We start from the raw sequence: 23,255 nt of genomic DNA, 5'->3' as shown, positions 1-23,255 counted from the left end.
GAAATCAGTAGTTAAGCGAGGCCTCAATACCTGTACGGGCTCAACCATCTTGCTAGTGCCTTGTTCATTAGGTTTTTCTAAGTAGAATGGGAATTATTCAGCGGGAAGGGCAGTTGTCAAATGATGTGGGACTTGAAATTTATCTGTCAGGCCTTGCTGTGTGATGGGCTCCACACTGATCCTTGGGCTGAGCGTTGTTAGGGCCAGGAGAAGGCAGCTGTGAGGATCAGGGCTTGGGAGCTCAGGTCCTCCAGGGAGCTGCGAATTCTGTATTTCCACCTACTATGTGACCTTGGATGAGCACCCTCTTGTAATTCTGGAGTCCTGACAGGATGAACATTGAGGCAGGGAGTCTTGAAGAGCAAATGAACTGTAGGATCTCAGGCAGTCTGGGTTTTATGAGTCCTGCGCTTTGCTTTAAAAGTTAAGTTCAAAAAAGAGCTCAAACAAGGAAGTGTTCTGCTCCCTGCAGGGCTGGGAGTGGAGTGTGCTGCTGTGAGCTCTGCTGAGAAGCAATGTCCTTCTCTGAAACCTGCAGTAGGGGTCTTCCCCCTTCAGTATGTGAAGCCCGGAGCAATACAGGGAAACCACAGGGCGCCATGTTTATAGGGCAGAGCATCAGTGACTGGCAGGGTGGGTGAAAGACCCAAGAGGGAAAAGGAGCAGACAGAATGCAGAGAACATGTTATGCTGGTGTGGGGCTCACCATTTATTTGAAAACTTCATTTGTTTCAAAGTGTGGTTTGAACTGGGTATGGAGACACATGCCTTTAATCCCAGTACTCGGAAGCTAGAACTCTCTCTGAGTTCTAGACCAGCTGAGTCCTACATAGGAATTCTAGGCCAGTCAGGGATACACAGTAAGATGCTGTCCTTTAAAAAAAAAAAGTGGGGGAAAGAGCACCCAGGGGACTCAATGCCCTCTTCTGGTATTGGAGGGCACTAGACATACATAAGGTGTACAACACACACACACACATAAAATAAAATAAAAGTAGATAAAATCAGAGGCTGGGGATACAGTTTATCAGGTAGGATTGTTTGCTATCAGAGCTTCTAGCTCTTAGAATCTACATGGTGGAAGGAGAGAACTGCTTACCAAAAATTGTTCTGACTTCCGTAAGTGTGTGTGCCATGTGAGTGTATGAATGTAAAAGTAAAAAATGTTCTATTGTGGAATATTTGTTTAACAAGGCAAAGATGTGTTATAATAGTTTAACTATGTAAAGATGGGTTGCTGTTTTTTCCTTGCCTGCCTAAGGTACCTGATTGGTCCAGTAAAAAACTGACCAGCCAGTAGTGGGTAGTGAAGGGATAGGTGGGGCTGGCAGGCAGAAAGAATAAGTAGGAGGAGGACTCTAGGCTCCAGAGAGGAGAGAGAGAACAAGGGAGAAAGAGAGAGAAACACCCAGGGCCATCAGCCACCAGCCACCAGCCAGCCAGGAAGGAAGTGGTGAAAGTAGACCTACAGAATGAAAGGTAACAAGCTCCGAGGCAAAACATAAGATGAAAAAGGCTAAATTCAGTTATAAGAGCTAGCGGGAGAAGCATAAGACAAGGCTGAGCATTCATAATTAATACTAAGTCTCTGTGTCATGATTTGGGAGCTGGTTGGTGGCCCAAAAGAAAGCCTGCTACAACATCCAGACATGATAAAAAAAAAAAATCTTAGTGCCTGAGAGGCAGAAGCAGGCAGATCTCTTGTGGATTCAAGGCCATTTTGGTCTATAAAGCAAATTCTAGGTCAGCTAAGGCTATACAATAAGACACCGTCTCAAAAATAAATAAAAAATATGAAAAAAATCAGTTACATAGAATTCATTTTTGAAACCTTTTTTTAACATTATAGTAATATAGCAGGCAGTGGTGTTGCACGCCTTTAATCCCAGAACTCTGGGGGCAGAGTCAGTTTATTCATTTGTGTGTGTGTGTGTGTGTGTGCGCGCGCGCGTGCGTGTGTGTACCAACAGGGCCTGAGTTACAACTTCAACACCCACGTAAAAAGCCAGGCATGCTGGTCATGTCTATCCCCCCCAGCACTGGGGTGTGGAAAGAGGAAGATGGTTGGCTCCTACTAGTTCTAGTGTAGTGGTAAGCCCCAGGTTCCAGTGAGAAACCCTGTTTCAAAAAACAAGGGGAGTGGGGACCCACCTGGCAGCCAACAACTGTGTAACTCCAAGATCTGACAGCCTCACACTGACATATATGCAGGCAAAACACCAATGCACGTAAATCAAAATAAGTTAATTAAAAAAAAAAGTGGGCTGAGGAGTGGGGCCTCCTCGGACGCCTACAACCTACCCTGACATGCATACACAATCCACAGACATACAGACAGACACACACCTGATAAGGTTTTGCAGTTTTACTATGTAGCCCTGGCTCTAGTTTGGAACTTACAGAGATCAATATCTGCAAACCTCTGCTTCTGAGTGCCAGGATTAAAGGTTTCTCCATTCAAGCCCATCAACACCACTACTAAAATACTGCATTAAAAGCAAGCGCCGCCACCACCCAGCCCCCAGCTCCATTTCTGAGGGAAAAAAATTAGTAAAGTGTGGTCCCGTTATATATGGGAACCCCCAAGTAGGCTGGGGCAGGAAAACTGCTGCCAGTTTGAGGTCAGCCAGGGTGAAATAATAGCAAGACCTTCTTTATTATGAAACTAAAGAATGTTAACAAGAATTGGGATAAACCCGGCATAGTGATACAAGCCTTTAATCCCAGCATTTGGAGGCAGAGGCAGGCGGATCTCTGTGAGTTCAAGGCCAGCCTGGTCTACAAAGCAAGTTCCAGGACATCTAAAGACGGTTATTCAAAGAAACCCTATCTCAAAAATAAAATAAAATAAAAACAATGAATAATAAAAAGGGTAAAAGAATGACTGAGATTCCTTTGAACATCTAGGTAAGCTAATTTTATATGTTTTACAGATGGGATAGTTGAGGGGCTCAGAGAAGACACATGGCTAGGAAAACGTCAGAACCAGCTCTAAACCTAGCTCACAAGTGACATTTCCCAGTTACTCCCACACTTCAAAACCACCCTAGGGAGAGTGAGTCCAGGCAGATGAGTCTAGAAGATCATCGAGTGTGCACTGCGGGGATGCTGCTGAAGCCCCGGGTCAGCGGACCCGCGGAGAGGCTGGCAAAATGCCAACTTCCGAACAGTTAAAAGGAGCCGGATGGCAAGGCAGGCGGATGTCTGTGAGTTCGAGGTCAGCCTGGTCTACAGAGCGAGTTCCAGGGCAGCAAAACTACACAAAGAAACCCTGTCTTGAAAAACAAACCAACAAAAAACTACCTCGCAGTGAACACTAGACTTCTACCACTTATTTACTTCCCTTCCCAAGCTGGGGGCTGCTGTGGCGCACACAGTGGGGTCTTGTGGTGCAAGGGCGAGAGGAGGGCAAGTGGGACCCACACAGACGGCTAAGGGCGGAGAGGAGAAGCATCTAGGTGCTGCTTTCACCCCAAGACCGTCTCTCCTTTCCCGCACCGTCGAGCGGGTTTCACTCAAGAGAAACCATACTCGGGGCCGGCAGGCGCGCTCAGCGCAGACCTTGCTTCTTCTTGGGGCGGCCACGCTGCACCGCCTCGGGAGCGGCCCGGCTGTCCCCGCCTTCCCCGTCGTCGTCACCGCCTGCCGGCCGGCGCACTACACGCCTCGCCACCTGGTACTCGGGCTCGCCCACGCGCGGCGCGGCCTGCAGCAGGAACTGGCTGCCGCGCCGGGTGACGCGCACGTCGGTGCGTGGGTAGGTGCCGTACACGCGCCGCAGCTCGCGTCGCACCGCGTCTGGCAGTGGCAGGGGCGGTCCCCGCGTGCGCTCCACGCGTCCCCAGCGCAGCTGCAGCTGCAGGCTGCTGCCCTCGGGCCACTGTCCCCAGCCCTCGGCGTTGGGCGCGGGCTGGGATGGGGCAGGCACGCCGGCCGCGGGGAACGACGGGCCAAGGGTCGCGGCACCCGGCCGCGGAAAGAGCCACCAGGGCGGCGTGGAAGCCAGGGTCGCACCGTAGAAGCAGTGGAATTCACGCGGGGCCGCGCTCAGCCCGGCCGGCCGGCTGCAGAAGTTGTGGGTCTGGATGGGCGGCAGCAGCAGGGGAGCGGGCAGGTAGGTGTAGGTGAGGGACTGCAGCCGAGGCCAAATGCCCTCCCTGGGCGGCAGGCAGGCATAGGAGTACATGACCTGAACCTCAGGAGGCAAGCATTTTTACTGGGTCCAGACCTGTGGATGGTGGACAGATACACAATTCTTTTTTGTTTGTTTCTTTGTTTTTCGAGACAGAGTTTCTCAGTGTAGCTTTGAAGCCTGCCCTGGAACTTGCTCTTTAGACCGGGGCTGGCCTCGAACTCACACAGATCCTGCTGCCTCTATCAACCGAGTGCTGGAATTAAAAAATGCTGGAATTAAAGGCGTGCGTCCGGCTGGGTACAGAATTCTCAACCACCACAAGTCGCTGGACCCGGGCTCTGGTTCATGGCCTGGGTCTAGCGTGTCTGACTGATGGCCTTCAGCAACCTTTCCTGAGTCAGGCTTCCAGCCCCACACCTTCTCCTCCGGGAATGTAGGTCTGTTAATAGAGTGCCTAACACGCCCAAAGCCCAGGGTGTGATCCCACCAGATCCAGCCCATAGTCCCAGGACTCTTGGAGTAGAGGCAGGAAGACCAGGAATTCAGGGTCAATCTGTTAGAGAGCAGCCTGGGCTACGAGAGACCCTGTCCCCAAACAAGCAACCCCTCAGGTACCCAGGCTTTTCAAGCCCTCAGCCCCTGGTATGATTTCCCTTTAGCTGTTCCCATTCACTTGCCTCCTTTAGCCTAGCGGGATTTTTCTCCAGCCTTTGGCAGAGCCAGAACAGTCCAGGACAGAGATTCTCTCCACTGCTTTACGGTTGTGTTCCTCCCTGCCATGCCTGCTGCAGCCTCACATCCCTGTTACTAGGCAAAGAGAAACACCTTGAGCTGGCCGGGAGCCAGCCAGTGTGTAGACTGAGCAGGAACTCTAGGGCCCAGTGACCCCAAGCGAAAGGCAGTAGCCTGAGCTTACACATGCACTCCTCAGAACACTGGACGCTTCCACCCCTTTTTAATAAAGTCCCAGCACCTGCGAGATGGTCCACAGCCCCCTGCAACTCCAGGTTTAGGGAATCTGGCCTCCGAGGAGTCCTATGTGCACGTATCGCACAAAGTTGTGCAAGCAAACTCATAACATGAATAAAATAATAATCTTAAGAGAGTACTCTAGACTACATATGAATCCAATGTAATTATGAGAACTTCAAACATGGAAGAGGTGGGCCAGTGTCATACTGATGACTGCCAGAAAAGACTTTTCCCACCAGAAAGAGAGAGACAAGAGATTCAACAAGCACAGAAGCCTGCAGAAGGGAAGAGTCAAGCCAACATGTTCCTTTTAGCCAGTAGGACCCATTTCAGACTTTCGTCTCCACAGCTGGTAAATTTGTCTCGTCCATTTTCAGTTTGTCACACCCAAGAGGACTCCCACTTCTAGAATTTGCTGTTTATATAACTTTGTCTCTCTGTAACCAGCACCTGAGTACTAGCCAAGGTTACCCATGGGCTGATCTCACGCCAGCCTAGACATGAGTGACAGGCCCATGGAGTGGTCAGCTTTACCTGTGTGTACTTCCTCGGGAGAGTCTCGTCTTACCTGGTTGGTGGACGGATACACGTCAGACCAAGTTCAAGCCGAGACTAAGAAGGTGCAGACCCTGAATTGCACAATGAGGGAAATAGGGATCAAATTGTGAGTCAGGGTTTATTCACCCTGGTTCTAGAAATATTCCTCATGTTTTAGGGATGCTACACTTTCTTCTTTTAGAAATATTTATTCATTGGGGCTGGAGAGATGGTTCAGAGGTCAAGAGCACTGACTGCTCTTCCAGACAGTGCTCTTCTAGAGGTCCTGAGTTCAATTCCCAGCAACTACATGGTGGCTCACAACCATCTATAATGAGATCTGGTGCTGTCTTCTGGCCTGAAAGCATACATGCAGCCAGACCACTGTATACATAATAAATACAACTTTAAACAATGTTTATTCAGGGCTGGAGAGATGGCTGTGAGGTTAAGAACATTAGCTGCACTTCCAGAGACCCAAATTCAATTCCCAGCACCCACATATGGCTCACAACCATCTGCAGTGAGATCTGGTGCCCTCTTCTGGCCTCTAGGCATACATGTGGGCAGAACACTGTACACATAATAAATAAATAAATCTTTAAAAGTGTTTATTCGTTTAATTTTGTGCGTATATGTGTGTTTGCCAGAGTCAGTGTCTACACCATGTGTATGCAGAAGTCCATGGAGGTCAGACGAAGGGTTCACTCCCCTGGGACTGGAGTTACCTATGGATGGTTGTGAACTGTCATGTAGGTGCTGGGATTGAACTTGGGTCCTCTGGGAAAATAGGCAATGCTCTTAACCTCTGAGCCATCTCTCCGGCCCCTTCTCTTTTTGAAACAGCGTCTACCTGTGCAGTTCTGGTTGACCTGCAGTGATGTGGGAGTCTCCTCTCTATGCTGTGAATACCATTGGTAATAAAGAAACTGTCTTGGGCCTGTTATTCAGAGTCCTTTTTTAATTCTTCTTTTAATTTTTTTTAATTTATTTTTTAAAACAGTTTTTTTTCTCAGCCGGCCAGTGGTGGCTCACACCTTTAATCCCAGCACTTGGGAGGCAGAGGCAGGTGGATCTCTGTGAGTTTGGGGCCAGCCTAGTCTATAAAAGCTAGTTCCGGGGCTGGAGAGATGGCTCATAGGTTAAAAGCATTGACTGCTCTTCCAGAGGTCATGAGTTCAGCTCCCAGCAACCACATGGTGCTTCACAACCATCTGTAATGAGATCTGGTGCCCTCTTCTGGCGTTCAGGCAAACATGTAGACACAACACTATATATAATAAATAAAATAAATTAAAAAAAAAAAAAACTAGTTCCAGGACAGGCTGCAAAGCTACAGAGAAACCTGGTCTCAGAAAAAAACAACAAAAAAAACCAAAACAAACGTTTTTTTTTTTTCTCATTTTACATGCCAATCCCAGTTCCTTCTCCCTCCCCTCCTCTCCTCCCTCTCCCCACACCTTCCACCCACCTCACACCCCCATCCACTCCTCAGAGAGGGTAAGGCTTCCCGTGGGGAGTCAACAAAGTCAGGCACATCACTTTGAGACAGGACCAAGCCCCCCCCCCCAATATATCTAGGCTGAGTATAGTACCCCTCCAAAGAGAATGGGCTCCAGAAAGACAGTTCAAGCACTAGAGACAAGTCCTGGTTCCACTGCCAGGCCCCACAGTCTGCCCCAGCCACACAACTGTCACCCACATTCAGAGGACCTAGTTTGGTCCTATACAAGTCCCCTGCTGTCAGTACGCAGTCAGTGAGCTCCCACTAGCTCAGGCCAGCTGTTTCTGTGGGTTTCCCCATCACGGCCTTGACCCCTTTGCTCCTCTCTTCACTGGACTCTGGGAGGTCGGCCCAGAGCTAGCTGTGGATCTCATTACTACCTCTACGAAGAGGTCGGGCTGCGTGCTTGTGGCTTGAAGGTCCAGTGACTGTGTCTGATATCCCCTGGCTGCTGTGATCCGAATCCTCATGCCCACAGCTCGAGCAGGACTTCGTTCTCACAGGGCTCACAATCCAGCCTTAGATAGTCCCTGAACACGAATGTCTGCCTCAGCTGGCAGTGCTAAACGTTTGCTCATCCTCTCTGGACTGGGAACAGGGTAGGGGAGGAGCATCCCCAAGAGAAATTTGATTTGAGCTGAAGTAACAGGTAAAAGAGAGGGGATAAGTCGGTCAGGAGTCCAGGCAACCTGTTTGCTGATGCCCACTTTCTTTTGGGTCCCTAAGGGCAAGAGCCCATGACAAACATGGTAGCAACAGCCTCAGGCGCGGTCACCTGCCCGGACTGCGGTCGGGCGAGCAGCGCGGAGCCAATCGCTGGGAAGGGGCGGGGGAGGAGAGACCCGGGAAGCCCGGGGCTGCTAGCGCGCAGGCGCACTGGCTGGCACCTGGCTCCCGGCAGCCACGGAATTAGGCATCCCCTGCCAGGATTGCGGTGAGCTGCTGGCCCGCGGCCGGGAAGAGGGGGCAGGAACCTACCGGACCTACAAACGACAAGCCCGAGGGTGGGGCGGGGATGCTTTGCGGTGTGAGAATCTTTGGGACAATTTGCGGGGGTCCTTGCGGAATCAGATTGTGGATTGGGAAATTCTGGGGTCAGGAGGAGTTGTGTTCAAGGGGTAAGCGTAGAATCCCTGCAGAAACTGTTGGGGTAAGGAGAGGGGATGCAATGTCCAGGGTGTCCCCAGAAGAATCTGAGTTCGTGGATGCGATGGTTCAGGCCGGGATCCACACACTGACCTGACGGCCCTTAACCCTGGTGGCACATTTGGGAAGCCTGAAAAAATTATGGTGGGCATCACCTCCAGAGACCCCAATTTAGCGGTCTGGGTAAGGCCTTGGTGTTTGAGAATCAAAAATCAGGTGATTTTTAACGTGCAAGCGTAACGAAAACCACGTATTTCTGAGTAAAAACCTCCCGGTTGATGCCCAGTTCCTCAGGGACTTAAGTGTTCTGTGATTCTGAGGTGAATCGGTGACTTCCGTGCCACGGTAGAATTCTGTGAAGGAGGGAGGAAGTCCCATTTCCCGCCCGAGGAGTGTCAACCTGTTAATATGGGGGAGAGAACAGGGCCCTGCTGCAGCTCTCCTAGGGCTTCCCTGGCCGGGCTGTGAAGATGCCAAACACGTGTGAAACAAGGAGATAGCAATCCAGTCAGCTGCTCGCTGAGAAAATGGCATGCCTCCTGTTTGCTTTGCTATTATGCCTCAAACTTCCACCTGTTCATTTGCTAGTCCTTCCAGGACAGGCAGGAAATAGATTTGCTCTCTGCGCTACCGCTGTGGGGATAAACTCCGACGTCTAGCCTTGACCCAGTACAGTGAATACCACCTTACTTAGTAGCTTCCCCCCACCCCCTACTGTGGTCACTACAGACTCCGGCCAGAACTTCCCAGAGAAGACACAGCCACCCTCCTGTCCGTATTCCAGGCCCAGCCTGGTTTCCTCCCCCAATTCCCATAGCGACCCCTACCTGGGCTCACTAGGGCTTGCTGGGAGTTGAAGTCTTTCCTGTTCTTTATCTCCCAGAAACCTTGGAGTGAACTGCCAGGGGAGGGATTGGCTAGTCGCCAGAGGGCTTCTAAAACAGAAATGCTTCCGTGGTCTCTTAATGTACTCAGTTGGTGCCATCCCTCTTGATAGAATCTTTTGGAGGCTTACCAAAGGCCTTCTATCTCGTCTGGCCTCTTTTACTACCGGGACCATGTTCTGCCCATATTGTTTTCTTAGCATGGTGTTGTGCCCTTGGAGAAAGTGTAAAAAATGTTACTCTTCGCTCCTTTCAACGCTCCCCTCTGTATAGCTGCAGCCTTGGTCCGCATGTATCTCTCAGAGGGACAGTGCCTGTTCCAGGTTGCTGTTTTTCCAATTCCCATAGCCAGCCAGAACACCCAGTGTGGGCTCTGGGAGTTTTCCAGTGACTGCCCTCTCTAAGGCAAAAGACACCCGCATCCACTTTTTAGGGACAATGGACTAAGCAGGCATTAATTGAGCACTTGCTGTGTGGTAGAGGAGCTTGGGAGGACGCGGTGAGATTGGCCTAGCCTTGCCCTTAAGGAGCTTGTGGGCTGGGGAAGATGAGGAAACCTAGGTACTTGAAAAGGTGGCTGAGCCTGGAGGTGAAGACCCGGCCTGGGCACTGACTGAGCAGGATTCCGACAGACTGTGGAAGGGGTGCTTGGTGACGTGAGAAGTGTTTAGGTCTGAAGTCAAAACCGATTTTGAGCCATGTCTCCAGCACCTCCTAGCTTGTGACTGTGGGCCGATTATTTAACCTCGGACTTCAGAGCCTTGGTTGCTTCTATAAAATGTAGATGGGAATAGTAACTGTCCTGCGAAGGAGTCGCTGTAGTGGACGTGGAAGCCAGGCCCATCCTAAATGTCCGGACACATGGGAAGGCAGGGGATGCTGCAGGCAGCGAGATGCATCCATGCTGAATACTGCAACACAGCTCAGCTGGGTGTGGGTGTATAAACCTGTTATCCAGCACGGGGGAAGCTGAGGCAGGAGGATTGCCACAAGTTTGAGGCCAGCAAGGTCAGCACAGGTTACATAGTGAAATCCTACCTCAAATAAACAACAAAAAAGACTTTAGTTACATACTTGTCAGAGGGATGCCTAACTGGTCCCTAACTGATTTTTTAAAAAGAAAACATTTTATGTGTGTGTGTGTGTGTGTGTGTGTGTGTGTATGTTGTTGGTTGTTTTACTCTTTTGGGTCTTTGGGGGCCCATCACTCAGTTCCCAAATAAATCACACACCAAGTCTTTGTAATAGTCTGTCCTGTCCCTTTAAGAGACAGGCCCTGCCAATTCCCACACCCCCACCACCACTGCCACCACACCCACCACCCACTGAGGCAGGCAGATCATCCTTCTTTCCTGCAGTTTGAGCCCTTTCTTTCTGTCTCTCTCCCAAAGAGGTAGCTGCTGCCATGGCTCCTCTCCTCTCCCCCTACTCTCTCTCTTCATTCCTCTCTCTCTCTCTCTCTCTCTCTCTCTCTCTCTCTCTCTCTCTCTCTGTTTCTTTCCTTGTCCCCCTTCTCCCTCTCTCTCCCCTTCCCTTCCATAACCCACTAAATAAATATCCAACCTCACTCTGTATGGCGTGCCTATCCGTCTGTCTTTTACCTTCCTGCTGCAGCTCCTCGTGAGACTGGCTACTCTGTCTCTCACCTGTTGTTTGCCATCATGCCTGTCCCAAGAACATTTTGTTGTTGTTGTTGTCAAGATTTATTTAGCTTGGTGGTGGTGGTGGCAGCGGCGGCGGCGGCGCACGCCCTTAATCCCAGCACTCGGGAGACAGAGGCAGGTGGATCCCTGTGAGTTCGAGGCCAACTTGGTCTACAGAGTGAATTCTAGGATAACCATGGCTGTTACACAGAGAAATCCTGTCTTGGAACCCCCTCCCATAAAAAAAGATTGATTCAGTTTTACCTGTATGTGTGTTGCCTGAGTGTGTGTATGTGCACCATCTTCATGCAGGAACCATGAGGTCATAAGGCAGTAGGTCCTCTGGGACTGGCGCTGATGCTCCTAACCACTGAGCTATCCCTCCAGCACCTCCCTCACCTTCCATCTTTATACAGGTCCCATGGATCAAGCTCAGGTCTCGGTGCTGGCACAGCAAGTGTTTTTAAACACTAAACCATGTCCCCAGCTCCCAGCTGATTTTAAAGGTCACGAACCCGGCCAGAGCTGTTGTTTATGGAGCCTCCTCCGTGTCCTAGGCTCTAAGCTTGCTGCTTGTTTTCTGTTCATTTTGCATTTAGACCCCACTTTAAAGGAGTTGGTATCAACTTTCCCGCTGGCCCAAGGCCACCTACTAGGCCATTCTCAGGACGGGGTCTCTAGCTCTTGTGCAAGGGAGCGGCGAGCCTGGTGGCAGGTTACAGTCACAGGATCTGCAGGCTTATGCACCTAGAACAATGTGGGCTCCGTGCTATCCTTGGGGCCTCTGTTGGCTTGTGGAGCGGGTTGAGGGTGGGAAGACCAGAGGACCAAGGCTGTTTGCTGATAGAGGAGTGGAATCTGGAGAGGAAACAGGGAAAGTTCCAACACACCCACTGTCTTCCTCCACCTGATGTCTGTGACTTGTGGGTGGTGGGATGGGTGGGGTGGGGGTGGGGAGGGATGTTCTTCCCCGGGGTTCCTTCGTTTGCGGGCTTCCTCTCTGACCCTCCTGTGTCTACGGTTTTCCTCTACTTCCCTTACTTCAGAAAGCACCCTGAGTTCTAGGATATTCCACCAGCTCTGACCCAATCCTCTTTAAGAAAACGCTAAGCTTGGGAGTAGAGGCAGACAGGTCTGGGAGTTCCCGGCGTCCTGATCTGAAGTTCCACTGTCTCGAGAAAGCAAGGCTAGTTTTTGAGCATCTGCCTGTGCCTGGTGTGGTACTCAGGGTGTCCTGAGTATTAGTTTAAGGCTTGCTGTAGTCTGGTAAGGACAGCTCTTATTTGCCCATCCTGCAGATGAGCAAGTCGAGGCACGGTAGTAGTAAATGACTAAATTTACTCGTAGTAGTAAATCTAGTAGACTAGATTCACCTGTAGGAGGATGTTGTGATTTGTAGGAGGATTCCCTTCTAAGGGCAAAAATCACCAGCCTTTGAGGTCTTCTAGCCTGGCCTCAGCATGGGTTCAGGGAGGTCCTCCTCCAGTAACAAGAGCCAGTCATTGAGTAGGAGTGGCCTTTGGCAAAGGCTGTGTTCTGAGAGGGACGAGGTTACTGTTCTATTGCTGGGCAGAGACACCATGACCAAGGCGACTTTTATGAAAGAAAACATTTCACTAAGGTTTGCTTACCGTTTCAGAGGCTTAGTTCATGGTCACTGTGGTAGGGAGCATGGCAGCGCGTAGCCAGGTGTAAGCAGTAGCTAAGAGCTACAGCCTGATCCCCAGGCAGAGGAAGAGCCTAGGCATGACTTGGGCTTGAGAAAACTCAAAGCCCACCCTCAGTGACACACCCCCCTCAACAAGGCTACACCTCCTAATCCTTTTAATCCTTTCAAACAGTTCCACTCCCTGGGGACTAAGCATTCAAAAATAGGAGCCTATGAGGGGCATTCTTATTCAGACCGACACAGTGCTGGGGACCTAACTTATGGATAGTAATGGAAGTGATAGTTTGTGTTGTGCTCCCAAAGGTCCTGAAGCCACATTTTCTGTGCTATGTGTGTATTTGTGTGATCCAGGCAGTGGTGGCACACGCTTTTAATCCCAGCACTTGGGAGGCAGAGGCAGGTGGATCTCTGAGTTCAAGACCAGCCTAGTCTATAAAGTGAGCTCCAAGATGGCCAAGGCTACAAAGAGAAATCCTGTGTCGAAAAACTAAAACAAAACAAAACAAAAAAGGTGTGTGTGAGTGAGTGTGTCTCTGTGTATGTGTGTATGAGTGTGTGTCTGTCTCTCTGTGTATGCGCATGTGTGTATTGAAACAAAATCTCACTATGTAGAGGAAAGGAACTGAGGTTACCTTGACGATGCTATTGAGCACACTGCCCAAACCCACCGTGGTCGTGTCTAGACAGTAGCAGGTGTACAGGGGGCTGAGCAGCAGCTCCATAACGTGAGCAGGCCCAGGACTTGGATGCCCACTTTCTCTTCCCGTGGCCATCTCGGTTTCCTGGACCAGCTCCAGAGTGGTGGCCTCTGGCCTGGATTGTTTCTGCTTCACTGGGGATTCCCCAGCTTTGTTTTAGATGCAAATTCCTCACAAAGGAGTTTAAGAAAAAAAAAGTTTTCGGTGTCAGGGCTTAAACCCAGGAGCTGCCGAGCCACAGATCCAGCCTGGGATGAGTTATTTTATCTTATGTGTTGTTAAACGATTCAGAGGGCTAGACTGGAGAAGAAATTGTTCCTGATCCTCGTTTCTGACTAGCTTCTTCTTCTCCAGAGACGAGCATGATCCCACTGCCAACGTCTGTAAGCCCTCCTCCGTGCTCCTGGGGCTGAGGCTTGGCCAGCAGCCATGAGACTAGACTGGCCCCAAGCCTGGCTGTTGGGCCTGCCCGTAGCTGTGGTGTATGGTTCCTTGGCCCTCTTCACCTCCGTCCTGCATAACGTGTTCCTGCTGTACTACGTGGACACGTTTGTCTCGGTGTATAAGATCAACAAACTGTCCTTCTGGATTGGAGAGGTAGGCCAAACATGGGACAGCCAGTCAGGGAGGGAGACTAGGACATGGGGTTTCCAGGCAGGCAGAGGAGCTGGGTTCTGTCCCCGTGTTAGGCACTTGGGGCAGGCTGTGTTGTTCAGCAGGACTCAGCCAGAAAAGCTGGCAGGGTCCTAATGGCTCTTCAAGAGAATTTTAGCTCCTGACCACTGCCTTAGGTGTTCACAGTTGTATATTCATATATAATGTAGCCAAATGCTTATCTGCTGGATACACTTACCAGCAGCCCTGGTCACGGGGGTTTAATGTGTGTACCAGCCAGGAGAGGGGCTTTGCCGGCTGGAAGCGCTGCCATCTTTGGGGAAAGTGTAGGGACTAGAGTTGGGGAACCCTGTGCTGCTGTGGGTGCAGCCCACCTTCCCTTCTCTCTGCTTGCAGACTGTATTCCTCCTCTGGAACAGCTTCAACGACCCCCTCTTTGGCTGGCTCAGTGACCACAAGTTCCTCAGCTCCCAGCCCCGGTGTGTGTCTTCCAGACGGCGCGTCACTGCCCCAACCCCACCCTGATGTTGCCCAAGCTGGAGCACTGCTCACATCTGGGGTGGGAAACGGAAGGGACACCGGTTGTGGTATGAGGATGGCTCGGCCAGGGGGAGGGGTCGACCCTAGTGACATGTGTAGCACGAATAATAAAAACCCAGAGTCAGAAATTGGGGTTCAGCCGGGCGGTGGTGGCGCACGCCTTTAATCCCAGCACTCGGGAGGCAGAGGCAGGAGGATCTCTGTGAGTTCGAGACCAGCCTGGTCTACAAGAGCTAGTTCCAGGACAGGCTCCAAAACCACAGAGAAACCCTGTCTCGAAAAACCAAAAAAAAAAAAAAAAAAAGAAATTGGGGTTCAACCCGAAAACCATAAAAACAAGACAGTTAAGCCACAAGAGAAGTCTTACCTCTACCAAGGCTGGGCGACCACAAGCTAAACAGACTAAGCCTCTCTCTCCCCCCCATTTTACATTCCCTCTAGTGCTGAAATTAAAGGTGTGTGACTCCCTAGGACTGGGATTAAAGGTGTGAGTCACCACCACCTGGATTTGTTTCTGCATTGGTCTTGTGTAGCCCAGGGTGGCCTTGAGCTCACAGAGATCCACCTGCCTCTGTCTCCCAAATTCAGGGATTAAGGGTGTGTTGTCACCATTGTCTGACTTCTAGTGACTTTAGCTTTGCCTCTGGTCTTCAGGCAAGATTTCTCAATCAAAATACAAATCATATGGCTCATGACACTGCTGTTTCTAATGCACTTCCTTACCACCACCAGCCTGAGAATCAGTATCTCATGGCTCTTTGGTCATCAGCCATGACAGGCTGGGGACAGACAATGGGCTGAGGAGGGGGTGGATGACTGGGAGGCTGTGCTTCTTAAGTCTCAGGTTGGGCTTGGGGTGTATCTTGGTGTGAATTCTTCCATCCCATCTCCTGGGCCCGGCCAGGGGAGCTAGGGTCTGCTCAGGCCCAAAGGTTCCTTCCTAATGTCTTCTTCCCTCTGACAGGTCGGGAGCCGGGCTCTCCTCCAGAGACGTGGTGCTGACCCGGGTGAGGGCTCTGAGCTGGCACGGGCCCTTGCTGGCATTGTCATTCCTGGCCTTCTGGGTGCCCTGGGCCCCTGCTGGCTTGCAGTTCTTACTGTGCTTGTGTCTCTATGATGGCTTCCTGACCCTCGTGGACCTCCACCACCACGCCTTGCTGGCCGACCTGGCTCTCTCGGCCCACGACCGCACCCACCTCAACTTTTACTGCTCCCTCTTCAGTGCGGCTGGCTCCATGTCTGTCTTTGCCTCCTACGCCTTTTGGAACAAGGAGGACCTCTCCTCCTTCCGTGCCTTCTGTGTGGTACTAGCTGCTGGCTCTGGCCTGGGCTTCCTGGGGGCCACACAATTGTTGAGGCGGCGGATTGAGACCACCAGAAGGGACAGGGGGTACTCAGCCATGGTCGTGGATAGCGGGTGAGTCACCAGCCTTGGCTCCCTAGGGTCAGAGTCTGATTTTAACACTCGGTCCCCTGGCCCACTCTGGGCTAACCCTGTCGTCTCCTCCCCTCTGCCCACAGCGTATGTGAGGAAGAGCCTCTGGTGGGTGGTGAGGAAGCAGGCATCACCTTGGGCCAGTACCTCCGGCAACTGGCACGCCACCAAAACTTCCTGTGGTTCGTGGGCATGGACCTGGTACAGGTATGGGAGCTGTTCCCTCACCCCTCCTTCAAGGGTACTTCAAGATGGAAATGCAGGAGCCCTCCTTGGGTTTGATGGTAGGAAGGTTGGGGAGTTAGGAGACCTAGGTTCTAGCACTTTCTGTGCTCCTTAGTCACCCCCTTGTATGATTGCCCCCCATTCCCATAGTGCTGAGCCCAGGGCCTTGGATATTGTTAAGTAATGATGAGCTACAGCCCTGCCTCTCTGTGTGATCTGAGGCTGCAGGTCTCAGCCTGAGGCCAATCCTGTCTTCATAATGTAAACATAATGTAAAAACTAAGACACACACACACCTTTATCTATCTATCTATCTATCTATCTATCTATCTATCTATCTATCTATCTATCTATCTATCTTTGGTTTTTCAAGACAGGGTTTCTCTGTGTAGCTCTGTCTGTCCTGGAACTCACTGTGTAGGCCAGATTGGCCTTGAACTCACAGAGATCCACCTGCTTCTGCTTCCCAAGTGCTGGGATTAAAGACGAGTCCATCACCATCCAGCAAAACTTGTATTTTTAAAATACATTTTAAACACAAAAATATATTCATTATCTTTATACCATGAAAACTTAAAAATTGTTTTAGGTGCTATCTTACCACGCCTTCAAACTTTTAGTAAAATTAGGTAGGCCACAAGGAATGTCACTTAGGTTTGTTCTGGTAAGTTCCATGTTTGGTGGCATGGGGAGAGAGGCCAGTGCTCACCCTGGCTCTGAGGCTGGGGCTGCTGTCCTTCTGCTGACTGTGCCCCGGTGAACTCCCACTGTTATGCTCACCCTGAAGCCCAGTGCTGCTGCCCCCTGCTGGACGTGACCATGAACTCCCACCCTTCTGTGCACACTTGGCTCTGAGGCCCAGCGCTGCTGCCCCCTGCTGGCCCCGGCCTTGAACTCCCACCCTTCTGCCCCGCAGGTGTTTCACTGCCATTTCAACAGTAACTTCTTCCCTCTCTTCCTGGAGCACTTGTTGTCTGACCACATCTCCCTCTCGACAGGCTCCTTCCTGTTGGGTAAGTGAGGCCAGCAGCTTGCACATCCTGCTCCCAGTTCTGTTTGCCTGGGTGGAGGTCTAGTGGTCCTCACCTTAGTCCTCATGATGACGGTGTACCCACGGGACGTGATGCAGGGCATTGCCAGTGTGCCATTTGCTGAGCGGGCTTGGGTTTGTTCTTCAGTCTTTCTGAGCTACATTTGTTTTCTTTCTTTCTTTCTTTCTTTCTTTCTTTCTTTCTTTCTTTCTTTCTTTCTTTCTTTCTTTCTTTCTTTCTTAAACAGGGTTTCTCTGTATAGCTTTGACTGTTTTGGAACTAGCTCTGTAGACCAGGCTGGCCTAGAACTCACAGAGATCCACCTGACTCTGCCTCCCGAGAGCTGGAATTACAGGTGTGTGCCACCACCACCCAGGCAAAAAAAAATTATTTGAAGGAAGAAAAAAGAGATAAGTTCAAGTATATGAGAGGGGTTTGGGGTGTGGAACCTGTGCGAGGCTCTGCTGGACTACATTACCCAGCACCACATAAACATGGCATGATGATACACAGCTGGAATTGACGTACTCAGGAGGTAGGAGGATCAGTTCAAGGTCAGCCTAAGCTACACAGCAAGGTATGTGCTAGCCTGGGCTACGTGAAACTCTGTGTCAAAGCAATTAAAATAAAAAGAGGTTAAGCAAGACAGTGCAGGCCTTTAATCCCAGCTCCCAGGAGGAAGAGACAGGCTGATTTCTGAGAGTTTGAGGCCAGTATAGTCTATATTATATGTTTAGTTACAGGCTAGCTGGGGCTACATAGTGAGTTCCTATCTCAAAAACAAAATAAAATAGGTTGGGTGTAATGGCACATGCCTTTAATCCTAGCACTTTGGTGGATCTCTGAGTTTGAAACCAGCCTGCTCTACATAGAGAGTTCCAGGACAGCCAGGACTACACAGAGAGAATCTGTCTCAAAAATAAAGTAAAAATAAAAAATAAAGCTGGGTATGGTGGTTAAGACTATAATCCCAACACTCAGGAGATGAAGGCAGGAGGATGGCCAGGACTGTAATCACAACACTCAACACTCAGGAGATGAAGGCAGGAGGATCAAGAGTTCAAGACCATCTGGAGCTGCATGGCACTAAATTCAAAAGCTAGAAGAAAATAAAGTGCGCGGGAGTCTATGAGCCCTGTGCAGAGACAGTGCCGTTTATATGAAGGGAGTCTGTCTGTCTATGAGCCCTGTGCAGATACAGTGCCGTTTATATGAAGGGAGTCTGTCTGTCTATGAGCCCTGTGCAGATACAGTTTTTTTTATATTAAGGGAGTCTGTCTGTCTATGAGCCCTGTGCAGATTCAGTTTTTTTTATATAAAGGGAGTCTGTCTGTCTAGGAGCCCTGTGCAGATGCAGTGCCGTTTATATAAAGGGAGTCTGTCTGTCTAGGAGCCCTGTGCAGATGCAGTGCCGTTTATATAAAGGGAGTCTGTCTGTCTAGGAGCCCTGTGCAGATGCAGTGCCGTTCATCTGCTGGCAAATCCGCAGATTTTGCTGTGCATGAAGGGTACTGGAGTCAACCAAATAAATCCCGAGGGGCTGTAATACCTACCTCGCAGGGCTTGGGTGTACAAAGTAGGCAGGGAGGTGGCTCAGCAGTTAGCACCGGTTGCTCTTCCGAGGGCCCAAGTTTGATTTCCATTTACCCACAAGGTGGCTCACAGCTGTCTGTAACTCCAGCTCCAAGAGACTCAATGGCCTCTTCTGGCCTCTGCACGGATATACATGCAATCAAAACATGCATTCGCATTAAATAAAAATTAAGATATGATACTAAAGCATGAAGAGTGCAAGGCACTTTTGGTAGACAGTTAATGCAAATCGATTCTGATTGTCCCGATGTTGGCTGCCGACCACCGCGGAGGCTGTGGCATTGCTCCTGAAGAGGCGGGACTCTCTTCCCTCCCCAGGCATCTCCTATGTTGCTCCTCATCTCAACAACCTCTACTTCCTGCCCCTGTGCCGGCGCTGGGGTGTCTACGCCGTGGTGCGGGGCCTCTTCCTGCTCAAGCTGGGCCTTAGCCTCCTCATGCTGCTGGCTGGCCCGGACCGCCCCGGCCTGCTTTGCTTCTTCATTGCCAGGTATGCCCTGCCCACCCTTGCCCCCACACCTCTGCGTCCACCTCCCTCACTCTTGCTCCTCTCTCCATGGGCAGCAACCGTGTCTTCACTGAGGGCACCTGTAAGCTGCTGACCCTTGTGGTCACTGACCTAGTGGATGAGGACCTGGTGCTGAACCACCGGAAACAGGCAGCCTCAGCTCTCCTCTTCGGTATGGTTGCCCTGGTGACCAAACCTGGCCAGACCTTTGCCCCACTGCTGGGCACCTGGCTCCTCTGCTTCTACACAGGTGAGGCTCCTTGTCCTATGAGCTCTGGTTCTGGTGAGGGATGCAGAAGGGCTGTGCCCAGGCCTGCACTGTCTTGGGTTGATGACCCTTGTTGGCGCACCCCTTCACGTTTTCAGAAGTTCATTGATTCCCCCAACAAATCAGCACAGACCTCTGTATAGGTTGGCTCCCGTATGTAAGGGAGGTAACAGTGGTAAGACAGACAATATCTTGGCTGTTGTGGAGCTTAAATTCTAGACAGGGCGGAGTAATTAAGCCTTTTTTTTTTTCCGGCACTTGGGAGGCAGAGGCAGATGGGTCTCTGAGGCTAGCTACAGAGTGAGCTCCAGGACAGCCTGGAGAGAGAAATCCTGTCTTGAAAAAAACAATTCTAGACAGGGAGAGGGGTGGACAGGGTGTCGCATGGATTGGATTTTCAGTGTGGAGTTTCAGGCCAGGAGGCGACATGGTCTGATTGACGTTTTGAAGTTCACTGTCGCTGCCCTGAGGAGTACATACAGCCCAGAGTGGTCAGTAGCACAGAGACGTTAAGGAGACGGCAGAGGTTATAGAAGTGTGGACCAGGGAGATGGCAGGTGGGGCACTGTGGAGCTGAAATGGCACCTAAGGACAGGTGTGAGGGAGGGACAGCTGAGGACCAACAGATACGGCAGCGACACTCAGGAGAAGGGAAGAGTGTGAGACGCGGCGGGATTGGGCGAATATTAAGAGAGAGACGGTTTGAGGCCAGCCTGGCTTCATAGTGCGCTCCAGGTCAGCCAGGGCTACATAGGGAAACCTTGTCTCAAAAAGCAAAGCAGACAGGAAGAGAGCTATGGTGGGAGTGGGCCAGACGGCACACACCTCTAATGGCCGCAGCGTCACCCTCAGCTACGTGCCGACTCCGAGAACAGCACAGGTGCATGAGACTGGCCTTTTGTTTCTCAGGAACTGGGGACGTAGCTCAGCTGGAGAGCACTTGCCTAGTATGCATGGAGCTGGAGCCGGAGTCTGACTCCTAAAACCCCACAAACTCGCTGTGGTGATGGACACCTGTAATCCAAGCACTCGAAGTGGAGGCAAGAGGATGAGAAGCTCAAGGCCATTCTTGACTGTACTAGGAGTTTAGGGCTAGTCTGGGCTAGACACCCGGACAAGATGAGGAGGAGGAGGAGGGAAGGAGGAAAGGAAGAAGCCCTGCATGATGGCACTTGCCTTTAATCCCAACAGGTCAGAGGCAGGAAGTGAATTCTGTGAATTCAAGGCCAATTTGGTCTCCATAGCAAGTTCCAGAACAGCCAGGATTACTTAGACCCTGTTTCAAAAAAAGAAAAAATAAATAAATAAAATATAGCTGGTTAGGAATTGTGGCATATACCTACACCTATAATCCCAGCTACTTGTTAAGGCTAAAGCAGGAAACTACAAGACTGAAACCACTGTTTAATTTTTTTCCCCCCGAGACAGGATCTCTCTGTGCTGCCTTGGCTGTCCTAGACACTTTGTAGACCAGGCTGGCCTTGAACTCACAGAGCCTCTGCCTCCTGAGTGCTGGGATTAAAGGCGCGTACCACCACCGCCCAGCTTGTTTTAACTTTTTAAGTGTGGTTTAGGACACTTACCTGTACTGCCTGAGATGCCTGTGGACTTTGGAGGCGCAGCTGGGCTGACCATGGCCCTTCTGTGTGTTCTCACCGTAGGTCATGACCTTTTTCAGCAGTCCCCAGTGATCGTGGGGAGTGTCCAGCCGAGGCCAGAGCCCCCAGCCCCGGCCCCAGCGCAGGCTGCGACACTCCGCCAGGGCTGCTTCTACCTGCTAGTGCTGGTGCCCATCACCTGCGCGCTGCTGCAGCTCTTCACCTGGTCCCAGTTCACGCTGCACGGGAGACGCCTCCGCATGGTCAAGGCCCAGCGCCAGAACCTGGCACAGATCCGAACGCTGGACATTAAGATGGTGTGAGAGCGGTTGCAAAGCCACTCTGCCGAGGTCCTTGCCCCAGTCCCAGCAGGAACCTCTCTTGCCGGCCAGCACCCTGCTTCACCTTCGCTGGGTGCAGCTCAGAGAGCAGGTGGCTGGGGCCGCTCCTGGGGAGGTCGGCCCTTCGCTAGCTGCCTGATTGAGCTCGGGCAAGGGCTGGATCGTATGTGCTCAGTAACTGAGGCTCCTGTGGGGCAAGAAGGAAGGAGGACCAGAAAGGGCAGGGGGAGTGTGGTGCACAAGGAGGTGCTGGGGTTCAGGAGCTGGCAACTCGGTGGGTTCAGGAACTTCTGAGACTGTAGCTCCTTTTGCCCACTCAGGCGAAGCTGACTGAAGTGCTCCTTGTCTCTCCTCGTAGTCATTTCTCCGAGGCTTCTCTGCTTCAGTCGGAAGTAGCATGGCCTCTGTGCTGTGGGCTCCCCAAAGCCCAGCAGGCTTCCAAACTCTAAAGAGTTTCGAGTAAAGCCAGTCATTTCTACTCCTGAGATCTGTGCCCTGTGTGTGGGGAGCAGGTGCACAGGGTTGGTGGGGGCTGGGAAGTACCCCACGAGCATTTTCCTAGCGATACTGGGACAGAAATGCAAATTATGAGCTGGACCTGGTGATTTGTGCCTATAACCCCAGTGTTTGGAAGGCTGAGGCAGGATTGCCTTAAGTTCAAAGCTAGCCTAAAAAAAAAAAAAAAAAAAAAAAAAGGGGCCGGGTGGTGGTGGAGCACGCCTTTAATCCCAGCACTTGGGAGGCAGAGGCAGGCGGATCTCTGTGAGTTCGAGACCAGCCTGGTCTACAAGAGCTAGTTCCAGGATAGGCTCCAAAACCACAGAGAAACCCTGTCTCGAAAAAATCAAACCAAAAAAAAAAAAAATAATAACCACTCCCACCACCACCAAATCAGCCCAGCAGACTGCTGGGTGATCAGGCCTGGAGCCGGTTACCTCCGTGCGGTTCCCACACACCATTGCGGACAGTTGTCAGAAAGGAGCCGCTGCCAGGCCAGGGGCTCGCCACCCTGAACGCACCTGAAGAGCTTCCGAAACACCCTGCCTGAGTTTTCGCCCAGATTCAGACTGGGTCTGGACTGGCAGTGCGATGCAAACCTCTGGGGGTGATTTTCCTCACTGTAGGACCGTCGCATACTGGTTAGCAGCGACCTGGGCCTCCTCTACCTACCAGTTATCAATAGCATCCCCAGTCTCCAGCTGTGATCACTGAACAAGTCCAGATGTTTCTAGATGTGTCCCATGGGCAGACTGATCCTAAAGGGAACCTTCTGCTCTAGGCCAGTGGTTCTGAGGGTCTGCAAAGGGATTCAAACTAGGCACATGGCCCAGCCAACAAGCAGTTGCTCTCTAAAGGTTATTTTCGCTTATGTGTATTTTTGTGGTTCTGACAGTCTTTCTGATATGGATGATAAAGCAGCCATACTTTATACTTATTGGGGGAGAGTAAACATTTGTTAGGTATCTGCCAATTTTCTTTCAGATACAGGTTTAAATTATTTATAGTTTTTTGAGTGTAGCCCTAGCTGTCCTGGAACTCACTCTATATAGACCAGGCGCTTCAGAGATCCACCTGCCTCCCTGGAGTGCTGGGATTAAAGGTGTGTGCCACCACACCCAGATCCCTTAATTTCTTTTTTTCTTTAACAGTTCTGGCTGTCCTGAAACTCGCTTTGTAGATCAGGCTGGCCTCGAACTCACAGAGATCACCTGCCTCTGCCTCCCAAGTGCTGGGATTAAAGGTGTGCGCCACCACTGCTCCACATCCAATTTTTTAAAAGAACAAATCTTTATTACATTTGTTTATGTATGTGCATTGTTGTGCATGCGGAGGTCCGCGCTCAGCTTGCTGCATGGAGTCAGTTCAGGTGGACAGAAGTGTTGGTGTCCTTTCTCTGCAGTCATCGGAATGGT

The 23,255-nt window shown here is 51.0% G+C and overlaps 2 protein-coding genes across 6 annotated transcripts; one reads left to right on the top strand and one right to left on the bottom strand.

The window, feature by feature from the left end:
• Window positions 1–1,956: 1,956 nt before the first annotated feature.
• Window positions 1,957–4,895, bottom strand: CUNH10orf95 (chromosome unknown C10orf95 homolog). Its single transcript, XM_050148187.1, has one exon. It carries the CDS (start codon window positions 4,184–4,186, stop codon window positions 3,551–3,553), a length of 636 nt encoding a protein of 211 aa, XP_050004144.1. The 5' UTR covers window positions 4,187–4,895; the 3' UTR covers window positions 1,957–3,550.
• A 3,107-nt stretch (window positions 4,896–8,002) lies between these two features.
• On the top strand, window positions 8,003–23,139 carry Mfsd13a (major facilitator superfamily domain containing 13A). Of its 5 annotated transcripts, none has more exons than XM_050147031.1 (9): window positions 8,003–8,082; window positions 13,543–13,785; window positions 14,200–14,282; window positions 15,308–15,760; window positions 15,865–15,985; window positions 16,920–17,016; window positions 18,946–19,117; window positions 19,192–19,385; window positions 21,065–23,139. In XM_050147031.1, exons 2-9 carry the CDS (start codon window positions 13,618–13,620, stop codon window positions 21,322–21,324), a joined length of 1,548 nt encoding a protein of 515 aa, XP_050002988.1. In that variant the 5' UTR covers window positions 8,003–8,082; window positions 13,543–13,617; the 3' UTR covers window positions 21,325–23,139. The 5 variants fall into 5 exon arrangements, with proteins under 5 accessions (XP_050002988.1, XP_050002998.1, XP_050003005.1 ...); XM_050147041.1 differs by having other exon boundaries at window positions 8,061–8,152; XM_050147048.1 differs by lacking the exon at window positions 8,003–8,082 and adding an exon at window positions 10,920–10,970.
• The last annotated feature ends 116 nt before the right edge of the window (window positions 23,140–23,255 follow it).

The sequence above is a fragment of the Alexandromys fortis genome, unplaced genomic scaffold (genome assembly GCF_014885135.2).
Source record: "Alexandromys fortis isolate MF-2015 unplaced genomic scaffold, M_Fortis_MF-2015_v1.1 scaffold_16, whole genome shotgun sequence".
Taxonomy (NCBI): domain Eukaryota; kingdom Metazoa; phylum Chordata; class Mammalia; order Rodentia; family Cricetidae; genus Alexandromys; species Alexandromys fortis.
Note: the sequence above shows the minus strand (reverse complement) of the source record. Positions and strands in the feature narration are given on the sequence as shown.

What these genes read in the sequence shown, in the direction of transcription:
- CUNH10orf95 (XM_050148187.1), bottom strand. Translation starts at nt 4,186, where the DNA reads ATGTACTCCTATGCCTGCCTGCCGCCCAGGGAGGGCATTTGGCCTCGG.
- Mfsd13a (XM_050147031.1), top strand. Translation starts at nt 13,618, where the DNA reads ATGAGACTAGACTGGCCCCAAGCCTGGCTGTTGGGCCTGCCCGTAGCT. An exon ending in TGGGCATGGACCTGGTACAG is followed by an intron (nt 15,986 to 16,919) that starts GTATGGGAGCTG and finishes TCTGCCCCGCAG; the next exon opens with GTGTTTCACTGCCATTTCAA. An exon ending in GACAGGCTCCTTCCTGTTGG is followed by an intron (nt 17,017 to 18,945) that starts GTAAGTGAGGCC and finishes TTCCCTCCCCAG; the next exon opens with GCATCTCCTATGTTGCTCCT.